General features: G+C 36.2%; 1 protein-coding gene across 3 annotated transcripts in view; it reads right to left on the reverse strand.

The window, feature by feature from the left end:
• SHANK2 (SH3 and multiple ankyrin repeat domains 2) overlaps window positions 1-12,388 on the reverse strand; it is a 350,898-nt gene that overhangs the window by 36,335 nt on the left and 302,175 nt on the right. For 2 of the 3 annotated variants that reach the window (XM_040558301.1, XM_040558302.1), the window contains exons 19-21: window positions 4,639-4,774; window positions 1,733-1,813; window positions 1,361-1,369 (exon numbers count right to left, since the gene is read on the reverse strand). In XM_040558301.1, coding sequence (XP_040414235.1) covers window positions 1,361-1,369; window positions 1,733-1,813; window positions 4,639-4,774 — 226 coding nt within the window. The remainder of the gene's footprint in view (window positions 1-1,360; window positions 1,370-1,732; window positions 1,814-4,638; window positions 4,775-12,388) is intronic. The other variant, XM_040558303.1, reaches the window with a different exon arrangement.

A 12,388-nucleotide genomic window follows, 5' to 3' on the forward strand; every position in this document is an offset into this window, starting at 1 on the left:
CTAGCCAATGAGACCAAACAGCAGAACAAGTACTATATGCTGAATTAGGGGATGAGTAAGATAAATTGCAATGCTCTTCATTGCAGAGGTGACTTTACTGTTAATAAGTGACTTTTCCCCAGAAAAGAGTGCTGCTTCTCTCTGCTTTAAGAACAGTATCTACTATGTAACACTGAAAAGTAAGAGAAATACAAGATATATTCTCAGAATATCCTTATTTTGAAAGTGATTTGCAGAAGGGAATAATGAAGGGGAAAAATGGAACCTAAGTATTCCTGCCTCCTTGGGAAAGTTTGTTGACAAACCAGCAATGTTTTACAGCTTGCTAGCACTCCATGCAAGGAAAACAAATCAAAACATCCCAAAATAAAAAGAGTGTGCAGAAATATTATTTCACATTTTAATCCTGTAAGAAAAATTATGGAGCATTCACAATGTGCTGAAAACAATATTCAGGCTCCTAGAGTTCTTGTCATAGGCTAACTGAGTTTTTTGAGCTCAGGATAAGTAATCAGGATGTTTAATTTTGTCTTCATTTGGTTGTTATGCCGCAGAGAAGACAGTAACCATTTCTGCACTGCTTTGTTGGTCAGAGCTCCCACTGAAACTGTGTGTCTTCTGACTCACTAGAGGATGGATGGGGTCCATCTGCCCCAGAAAAAATTGACTTATAGGGAAAAAATGTAGCCATTTATCCACAATGCTTTGATTCCCTCAGGTTGGCCTTCATATAAGTCTATGCCAAAAATAAAAATGATTATAAAATGTAAATATTTAAATCAATGTATTTCCACAGCAGTGGAAAAATTAGAGTTATTGTATTATTCTGCAATGAGGGACGTGGTTTGTTTTTACACCCAACATCATTTGCTAAACACACTATTCTGGTGTGTTTATTAACCATATATTTATATACCTTGGACTTTTCTCTTTGTATATGCAGTCCATTCATATTTTTTAGTCTAGGTGCAGAAATTCTACTTTTTAATGACCTAACAGATAAAAATCAGGAATGAAAAAAAAATAAAAAAAACACAAAAAACTGTTACTTTCCTCACTTCCATAAAATAAATAAATAAAAAAATCCCAAAGAATTATGCATATTTAGAATGTGGATGTTCAAGTAAAGGAATCTACAATCACATTTCTTAGAATTAGCAAAGCAAATAAAAGACTGTATGTTCAATACTTTTTTTTTTTTTTATTACCAATAGTGAGGAGAATTAATCTCATATCATGCACAAAAGTCAAAGTGACATCATAATATACACTTTTTCAGATCAGAGGCTAATGAAAACAGGTTGAAGTTGAAGCTGCTTTAACACTGTCAGCTTTTTAACAACAGCTTCTGGCAGCTTACCTTTATCCACTAATGAGAGGCCACAGAAATTTAAAATAAAACAATATTAGATGAACTGAAAATTTAGAAAGCAAAGCTAACAAAATATGATACGGCATTACTTTTTAGTAAATGTGCCAAACTTTGATGATGCATAAAAATGTATCAACATTCTCTTGCATAGCAGTAAAGGCACAAGTTTTTGAAAAATTATTCATGCAAATCATGCATATTTAAATCTCCAAAGATGCAGCATTCTTAAAACCCTTTCTGCTCTATATACTGTACACAGTGCAGTTCTTTTAAATCAATTGAACATAACATATATATATATATATATATATATTTAAATTTTTATTATCCCAGCATGCTTGTCAAAAAACACTTTCTTACCAAGCTCTTCAAGCTCTGAGGTCATTGACTTAGACCGCAAGGTCAGTGCAGTGGTTGGAGCTCGCTTAGGCGGTGGTGGGGCTTTGCATTAAAGAGAAGGATATACAGTATAAGTAAACATACATTTCTTAACCACTATATTCACATACACAATTTCAGATTTATTTAAAAGAATATGCCATATTAAATAAGGTAATATTAAATACGTACATGCAGAGGAAAAACCCTGAGACGCTTTTCAGGTACTGAATTTCTGTACTGTTTCTACTTTTAGCGTAGGTTGTTTGACACATCAGCAAGCTTTTATATAACAGGATACATAGAAACAGTTAAAGCTAAATAACTCTGCCCTTCTATTTTTTCAGCAGGAAAAAGACTTGTTAGAGAAAGTGCCTCACAGCAGTTGTGCCCCTCCTTCTAAGAAATGTACATAGCTAAAAATCTCCTGGAGACCAGCCAACCTCTGCCAGATTAATTTCATCTTTGAAGAAACTGTTAAATCTGAGAAATACAAGAAAGAAGATTCAAATTTATCTCTATAGTCACAGTGAGACCAGGGAAAACAGGTGATTCTCTGAATAAGTAAGACAAAGTAGATCTTAAAATATCAAGTCAATCAGCTAGCACAGAACAAGCATCTATTTTGGTATCCTGATAACAAATGTTTTCTGATAGCTTCAAATGTATCCAAACCAGAGAATATATTACAATAATCCACTCCAGAGGTCAGAAAGGAGACTAACATCAGAAAAGATTATGGCAATGTTGGTAGAAAAGCAGGAGGTTTCCAGCAAGTAGAAATGGTGCTGGGACACCAGGAAAAATTAAGGATTCGGATGTGTTTTGGTCGATAACATACATGATGCTACACCATTCTGACAAAAGATGGCAAAGCAGGATGAAAGAATGATGGAGGGAAGTATACAGCTCCCTTTCTGTATCAGCTATATCCACTACATAAGTTTCATCTTTCCCCTGTTAAGCTCTTTCACCTTCTCAGAGAGGCTTGAACAACAGTGTGCCAATAAAACTAAAAAATGTAGCTCAGGTTCAGTGCCACGTATGCGGTATCTACTGCTTAAGTACTGCAAATATTAACTCCAATCTGGGGTCTGCTTTTGCCCAACAAGAGAAGTGACAGCAAATTTTTGAGGCAAACCGCATAAAATACTGGATTGTTAATTGAGGCTGATGCTGTCCCCACCATATAGGAGACTGATGGCAAGAAAATCCCTCCATATACTTCCCAATTTAAAATGGCACTTGTTAGGTGACAAGAAAGGCTACTAACTTGCATCAAAAAGTGGCAAGATGTAAAGGTGAACGTTTTTGGCATTTTGGCAAACGATATGTTACCAATAGAAGGCTCTGGAAAGATGGCAAAGAACTGGGGTGTGTTTTTATAGAAACAACTTATTCTTCCCTTTCTGTTGTATACAACAGTAGTTTTATGGAAGGCCAGTATGACACATCAAAAGGCAGAAGTGAAATGTTTGTTTAGAATGTGCTAATGGTAATTCTATTAAGCTAAAAATTATGCAAAACCATGTTTGGACATGATGTACTTTATTATAACCTTTTTTTTTTCCTTTTTTTTTCTTTTTCTTTTTTTTTTTTTTTTCTCCTCAAGGTGCTATAAGTGTTTTTGTTTGTTTGTTTTGTTTTGTTTTGCTTTGTTTTAAAGCAGTAGATGTCAAAGACATTCGCAGCATAGAAGAAAAGTTTTACTCCTGGACAAAGAGGGAGCCCTCTAGTGCCAGATTCCAGCCTGCTCTTGTGTTGAAAAGCCAGGTGGCTGTGAGCGACAATTCAAGAAACTGCTGGGAGGAACAGGAGTCTTCAAAAATGTGATGCTGCTGAATTGAACGCTAGTTACTAGCAGCAATCTTTTCTGATTAATGATAATTATGAGGGCCTAATAACTTCCCAGAGTAGCTTTTACCTGAGCAGATGCAGGAGCATCTAAGGTGAAGGAAATAACGCCAAATCTTTTTTTGAGGGGGGGTCTTTTTTTTTTTTTTAATCTCTCTCTCACTTTTTTTTTTTTGTGAAATTTTGCTCCCTTTTTTTTGGTGGTGTGGTGGTGGGTGGGGTTTAGGCGGGGGGTATAGAACATTGCAATTCTCATGAGCATAGCCCAATCTTACTTTATAGGTTATCTCATAATCTCCATTAAAGTTAATACAGGAAAAAAATAGGCTTTTAAACTGGGAAAAAAACTTTCCCTGTTTGTACTCAGACAATTATTTCCCAAGGTCTTTGCAGCACATGATGCTGTACTAACCTCTCCTGGACCAGCTGCTTTCTTGTTAGCTGTAAAGTGGCACAAAAAGAACCTGCATGTTTTCAACTTATAGGAGGAGGAGGGGAGTCTCCCTGACTGGAACTATCCCTCCACTTTGAATTCACCTAGAATGATTTGACCATTGTAATGTACAGTTTTTCTATCAGAAATTCAGTCCAAATATATTGCTTGCTTTTCTTATGCTTATAGAGTTCCTTTATAAAATGTTTTGCCAAACTGTAAGTTCTCAACTTCCAGAGGAGTCAAATTAACCTCAAGTATGTATTGAATTTATTAATAAATACTAATCTGTTCTTTGTGGGTTTTCTACATCATTACTGCACGACACTCATATCAAGAAGTTTGACTACAACATCTTCAAACAACGTATAAAGATCCAATGTCGTATAAAGAAATTTCATAGCAAGCATGACAATGGAACACTATCCTTCTTGTCATGTATTAATGTGTATGTCATCGGATTTAAAGTACTCTAAATTAAATAGCAGAAGAGTATTTCAAATTTAAAAAGGGAAATTTGTAAATCAGAATTTCTTGTTCCTACCCTATTTTCTGTGGAGCAAGACTGGAAGGACTCCATTAGGAAAAGAGAAGAATGTACCTTTCTTTCTAGCTGTGTCATCTGGATCAAGATTCCTGGTTACTGTGACAACCTTTAGAACTAGGTGATTGCCCCCTTGTCGAATCATGTTCACCACCTGCCTGTGGCCAACTTTCACTACATTCTCATTGTTAACCTGCAAAGACAAAAAATATTCTTTTAGATCAAAATGCTGAAAAATATCTGTTGTTTCAGTTTTTAAACCCAGAAGGTAGAAAGAACAGGAAGATACAGAATTTCTAATTACTATCTTTTAATAAAAATAAATATTATATAGAAGATATGATAACAGTAGAAGAAAAGCAAACTCTTCATGAAATATGCAACTAATTTGCTTATAATTACCAGTTAAACAAATAAACAAAAAAACACTTTTCCTTCACATAGTTTATTTGCAACTATTAATGTGCTACAACTCTGCACTTCATACACTAAAATATTTTCTTAAATAATGGTCATTATTTACCGTGGTATTATGCACAAATGTTTATATGCATTTTTCTCTCTAATTTAACCAATGATATATTTATAAGTTTTTCCTTTTAGACCATCCAAGAAATAAGATTTTCACTCCTGAAATGAACTCTCAGATTCAAGAGGCATTCTTTTATTTGATGCACATTTTTCCTCATTTCCCAGTGTTTTCCTTCTGTGAGTTTCTGGAAGGATCTGATGTCTAGGAAGAAAAGGCAACAGGGCCATAGCAGTCCAAAAAAATTTTCCTGGAAAAAGATGAGTTAACTATATGAAACCCTGACCATCTATTACCGTCATGCCAATTAAACTTTAAACCACATTCAACATTCAACTTTAAAACATATATTCTCCGGGTAATTCTTACTACTACAGCAAGATTTCTGCTCTATAATATCTCTTCTTAGACGTAAAAGAAAGCATAGGTGTAAAAATCTGTAAATAAGCACGCATAAAAGTAATGTTTAAAGTTTGTTTACACAGTCTATAAGGCATCACTTACAGTTATTTGAAATCTGAATGATAGCAGCATATAAGACTGAAATCCTGCATGTGTTACTTGAACTTAAATGATATTAAGGAATAGAATCATTGAAGAGATGTTGCCAGAATACATGCTGGGAATTTGATCTTTATCCAAAATTCAACTGACTCAGTTATATTTCACTGAGATCACTCAGTGCCTTCCAAAATGAACAGTCATTTTCAAAGTAAGCATTTTTAGCCTCCTCTATTTATTCTGACAGGCTGGGCATCTCACACTCGAAAGAATTTACTGTTTAGAGCAAAATCTCTCATTAAATGTTGTTGCCATTTAGCAGAACATCAAGAAAAGGAGACCCTTTCCAACTAGAAATCATTTTTTTTTTTCATACACAAGTCATATTCTTGACTTTTTCAGGGTTAGACAAGATGCATGCTGCAGTCAAAAGTCTCAAAGCACTACTCGTGTACTATGTCTGTAAGCCTGAGATGCTTTTTGAGATGTTTTCTTAGTTTCATATAAAATGACATAGGTGCAGCACATGCTGAGCATCCAGACCTGCTGAGCAGGCAAATATGAAGTTTTCTTATTCTTCAGGTGGAGGATATAAAAGAATATTGATGTGAACAGGACTGTTGATGTTTTGTTGTATTTTACACCTTCTTAGCATCTGGTACTTAATGCCAAGATATGGTATCTATTTAGCCAGACCAACGGCATCTGCACTTAATTTGTCTAATGCATTTTAGCAAACGGAGTTATCCACTTGCTTCTGAAAGACCTTCCAGTATTAAAACCTCAACCAGGTAATCTTTTTCCACAGCAAAAAAAGTTTATGTAATTCAAAACTAGAGTTTGCATCAACTCTATTTTTGCTGGAGTTAAATTTTAAGGACAAAAGTCTGTAAGGATTAGAATATATTCTCTAATGCTGCCAAAAAAATAAATAGACCTCCAAATAAATCAAAAGTTAAAAAAAATAAACATGTACACTTCACTAATGTAAAGTGATAACTGTGTAAAACGATAAATAGCTTATGCAGCATACCATCTGTTCGCATCATTATGTGCAATGATATTTAACATTTAGAGCAAGAGAAAATATATACAGCATTTTTAAAAACTATATCAGAAACAGAACCTCTAAACGACTGTTTATAACAGTTTTATTTAAAATGCATAGTTACAAAAGCTGGTACCAAAAAGATTTCTATTACAAAAATAAAATATTGATAGGAGATCTGAAGATTACTTAACTCAAAGAGTTTACAGAAGTATTTGTTAAGAAAAGAACTATGAAATCAGCAGAACAATACATCTTCAATATGTTTAGCACTTCAGTGGGTAAAACTGTAGCATGATTAAAAAAAAAAAAAGATAAAATCAGAATTGTGAAAAGCTTTTAAAGAGCTAGGGTTTCAGCCACAGATTCTCTATTTCTTTTAACCTTCCTCAGTATTCTATATATAAGCTAAATGGCTGTAGAAATGGACATTAAGTAGTACCACACCGGAGTTCCCACATGATTGTTTGATAGTTTCAGTCTGATGTTATTCAGCAAAACTTTTTCAGGTATGAATAATATGATGATACTGTCTCTCTGCTTCCCCTTCAAGCTTTGGAAGTGGAGAGATGACTACTGTGTCTCATCTATGTTTTGTAAACAAGCTGAAGTAAGTAAATTTTTATAGTCAAGAAAATACTTAGGTATCTATTTCACCTGTGCCAATTAAGTTAATAATAACATGGGTATTTGCTATTAAATGTGATCACAGTCTTTGAAATATAACAAAAAATATTTTTGCTTCTGGTGGCAAAGTGTTTAGAAGGATATTCCATAAACAAACTAGCAAAGTTAGTTTGCTGGCACAGATTTCTATTTCTCCCTCTTCTTCAACCCAATCTTTCAGCATATTCTTGGTGATTTTTCATTGCAAAACCTAAAGTTCTTCTTTTCCTTCACCTCCTCCCCAAAACTTTATTTTTTTTTTTCTCACAGAACTATCTTTCCCCAACCTTCATAAAGGAGGCCTCAGGACATAATATTCTTGAAATTCACACTCTGTTGTCATATGGTTAAAACTGGTCAGTAGGCTGGAAGTTAATTTGAGCAATTTGAGAAATAATTAATGAAATAATATGATCTCATAATCTTTAAAAAATAACCTAAACCAGAAGCCTGAGCTCTCAAGCTGCTCAAGCTAAACTTTTTTTTTTTTTTTTTCCCCTGGGATATGTATGAAGTATTATTGCAGTGGTTACAAGGAAGAACACTTCTATGAATATCATGATTTTTTACTTCTATGCCTCAGTACCTTTTCCACCTTGTATAATCAATGTACATCAGTTTTGAAGACCAGTACAGTGCTACAAGATGGGAAAATTATGACTTCAGAGCAAGATGGAGACACAAATGAGAAAAAATCATAGCAGATATTTTTTCCAGATAAAATAATTTTCTAGTTGTGTGCAATACTGTATGGACATTAAAAAAAAAGGACATTAAACTGTTGGAGAGTGTCCAGAGGAGAGCGACGAAGATGGTGAAGGGCCTAGAGGGGAAGACATATGAGGAGTGGCTGAGGTCACTGGGCCTGTTCAGCCTGGAGAAGAGGAGGCTGAGGGGGGACCTCATTGCAGTCTACAACTTCCTCGCGAGGGGGAGCGGAGAGGCAGGTGACCTATTCTCCGTTATCACCAGTGGTAGGACTCGAGGGAACAGTGTTAAGCTGAGGCAGGGGAAGTTTAGGCTGGACATCAGGAAGAGGTTCTTCACCAAGAGGGTGGCTGCACACTGGAACAGGCTCCCCAGTGAAGTAGTCACTGCACCAAGCCTGTCTGAATTTAAGAAGAGATTGGACTGTGCACCTAGTCACATGGTCTAAACTTTTGGGTAGACCTGTGGGGTGCCAGGAGTTGGACTTGATGATCCTTATGGGTCCCTTCCAAGTCCGGATATTCTATGATTCTATGAATACATTGTATTTCAATGTACTTAAATACCATCAGCCACATGAATTATAACACTGTTTTCAGGTGCCCCATGTAACTTAACCCTGTGTGAACCACTCAGTGAGAAAGATTAGATGAAGCTGAACAGGCAGCAATAGCAGGTGAGAGAGATTTCTACCTAGCCTTTGCCCCAAGTGATGCACTACTACTAGTTAACTGACAGCTTACAATGGTTAACACAGATGAAATGCAAGCAAAGTGATGCTCATGTTGGTGGTCAGTATTTGAGAAAATATGGGTGGAGCAGCTTGCAGCTGTAATTGGAGGTACACACAGCTGGCTAATCCAGGTACTTCTGGATACATTTAAGGCACTACATTTTCATACAAGACAGAAAATAACACTTGCCATCACCTCCACATAGTTATGAGATTTCATTCCTTTCCACTGGATGGTGGAACCAGCTATTCACATACTTGTCATTTCATGGGTTTCTATAGTAATGCAATATACTTGAACATGAGACATTCGGTTCTCCAAGATTAAAAGCAGTGTGCTGTGTCTCGTCTCCAATCCCCACTACTGCCACCACAGCAGACAGGTTTGTTCTCCCTCCAGCACCCTCTCGAAGAACCCACAACAGTGCAGTGCTCTGGGGCTTGCATTCAAAGTGCTTCACAGCTGGGGCTCACACTTGCTTAAAGCTCCAAAACAGAGACTTGCATCAACAATGATGTTCCTCTTGCATGAAGAGCTTGGAACACCACCAATTAAGAGTTCTCTCCCCAGCCTGGGTTTTCTCTCAAGAGATAATTCAAAAACGTGGAGTAAATCAGGGACAAAGAGCACCGACCATCACAAATCTCATATGTTTAATATCCAAGTCTGCCACTCTAACCTGACCTTATGCATAGCAACACCTAAAACACACAACCGCACAAAAAAAAAGAAGTAAGAATTATAAAATTTTATTTAAGAATACATAATGAAGTTGTCTCCAAGGGCAAAATAACAATCCGGTAATCAATTTTTTTCTGTGTGAAATACTCCCTACATGAAAGAACCCTCCTCAGAAAATATATGAACACCCATGACATCAATAAATTTATTCTGAACTTTACAAAGAAGATGATGTTCCTGTTGAGGCAATCTTATAAACCTGATACCATCGAACACAAGCACACAGGACTAGGAATGACAACAGTTTATGAAATGGAAGAAGTTTTGAAAAGGATAAGGATATGCTAGAAACTGGTTTACAGTGAGTCTGAATGGAAGTCAGTAAAGTCATTTGACAGGTGACTTCAAGAGATGTACTGAAGCTGAAAAGGGCACCAGAGCAGATGGCATGAAGCCAGGAGCAAAGGAGAAAACAGAATCAGGAGTTAAAGTGAGACGACTGCTCCCAGCACAAAGGATCACAGGGAAACAGGGATCTTCTCTCCCGGTCTATCTTTACAAAGACATTCTAGGTGATCTCAAAGGAAACAAAGAGTTTACATATGAAACAGTAAGAGAGAGCAGTACAGGTGCATGCAAGTCAGTGTAGCCAGACAGAAACTGATAAGAGGTATAGAAAATTGTAAACTACTTGTTTCAAATATAATTGCATTCACACGTCTCTAACTGATCACTATACTGCCCACAGGGCAGGCTGTATTTACTTTAGAAGCAAGATTAGAGAAAGAATTACCCTGAAATCTGTTCGAGATTTTTCTTAAGATTAACCTTTCACACACACGGGTGCGTACATCCCAAAATGTTCACTTCCATGTCTTAAAGAAAATGAAACACCGTATTATTCTTCAGAGTACTCACTCCACACAAGAGCTACTGTTGGGTGGCTGCTCCCTTTTTTGGCCAATATTTGATTGTAAACAGACTCTTTGCTATGTAAATACATGTATCTAGTGTACTTATATGAGCAGATTTAGGGCAGGAAAGAAGAATACTGTTATTTAAAAATGTGGATTTTTTGGAACAGAACACTGGATGGTTCATGTCCGGGAGATGCTGGGGTAGATTTTATGGATATTGGTACAAGCTGCATAAAAGCATTTTTTCTGAAATGCATAACCTTGAAAAGGGTTGGAAAAATGAAATAAAATAAAATAAAATAACCTGCACATGGTAGGATAGCAGATGTATGAGCTGGAACATATTCACCAGCGCAGCCTTCCCGTAGGAAGGTGCAAAAGAAAAAAACACTACCAGAGAAAGAGACCTTTACAGATTCTGTTCTATTAATAATAATAATAAAAAAAAAATCCTAATTTCTTCAATACATCATGTAGCATCCTAATCTTTCCATTATCAAAACATTGTGTCAGTGGAAAATGTAGTCAGTCATTTCCACCAGTAAGTAAAGACATAACACCTTGTCATTTTGCTCACAATGACCGCTGCACAGGTGCAATGGTGAATAAATTCACCTTGCAGTTGTGAACACACATTCTGTCAAAATAAACTTCTCAGAAGCTATTCCCATCCATTGAACTACTTGGAAAACAGAACAAAACAAAACAAAGCCAACAAAAACAAAGAAACAACAAAACAAAACCCCCTGTTATACATAGCTACAGACCCCAGCCCATGCAATCTTTAAAAATCCACCACTTCTGTAAACATTTAACACATGCTAACCCCATTACAATTGGTACCAGCAAAATAAACAGCATACAGGTAATTCGGTAGGCTCAAATGATACTTTTGCATGTGCACCATTGTGCACGTGACTCTGTCTGAGCATGTCACAAACCAGCATGAATTTACCATCTGTGAAGTATTCTTGTTCTGTAGACCAAAATGTGGAACAAAGAAAGACACAGTGACCTAGACAATCTTTGGGAAGTTATTCATTTGTTATTTATATCTGCAGTGCTAATCCAGGAGTCAGTTACAAGGCTGTTTTATTTACTGAAGGCCAGCAACTGGTCCTGGTGCTTATGGCTGTGCTGGTCTTAATCTCTTTGTGATGGGCCAAAGTAGTATTTGGCCCAAACTCAGACCATGTCCTGAATTTGCACTCTACAAGTGCATTCAGTGTCAAAAAAAAAAAGCCTATTTGCTTCATGTTGAAAGTTATAAATTTATTCTGAATGGTTAATACTTTAAACAGTGCTTACTTCTGTTTTCTGTATTGTAATCCTGCATCATCACCAAGTACATGAAAAGCACTCAGGTAGACAGTCCACCTTGAAAGGCTTCTGCACAAAGCAAATTTTAACAAATTCTGTAGGAAGCATACTTTTCCCTGAGTATTACAGGAAAGGAATGACTGGATAAATTTGCTGGTAAAATTTGGAGACCCAAATGAAGAGGCACGTCAAAAAGGTTCATATAAAATTATTTGAACTAGTCCTGAAACTGATGTGGAACAGTCTCTGGAATATCCCTAAAAAATACCTAATACAAAAAGGATGTTAGCTGACATTCTAATCTCCAACACAAACTTCTTTGATTGTTACCAGGCTTTGATAATATCCTCTCTAATCTAATTTAGTGCAAAAGATGCTTCAGAGATTTTATGCACCCTTTTTTAGTGCCTCATAAAAGGCACTAACAACAACAACAACACCTTTACAGAGCCAAGAATACAAGCTTGTGGAAATCTAGCTGAAATTCTGCATAAGTAAATTTTTAATAACAATCCACTTGCTTATAGATTTCCCTGGACTGATGGCTGTAATGCAAGGGAGGGTGTAAAGAAGACAGAGCCAGGTTCTTCTCAGTCGTATTCAGTAATAGGACAAGAGCAATGGGCCCAAACTGAAATACAGGAAAGTCCAGTGAAACATAAGAAAAAAATGTTTTTTAATGTGAGTGTGGTTGAATAGGGCA

The sequence above is a fragment of the Cygnus olor genome, chromosome 5, assembly GCF_009769625.2.
Source record: "Cygnus olor isolate bCygOlo1 chromosome 5, bCygOlo1.pri.v2, whole genome shotgun sequence".
Lineage (NCBI taxonomy): Eukaryota > Metazoa > Chordata > Aves > Anseriformes > Anatidae > Cygnus > Cygnus olor.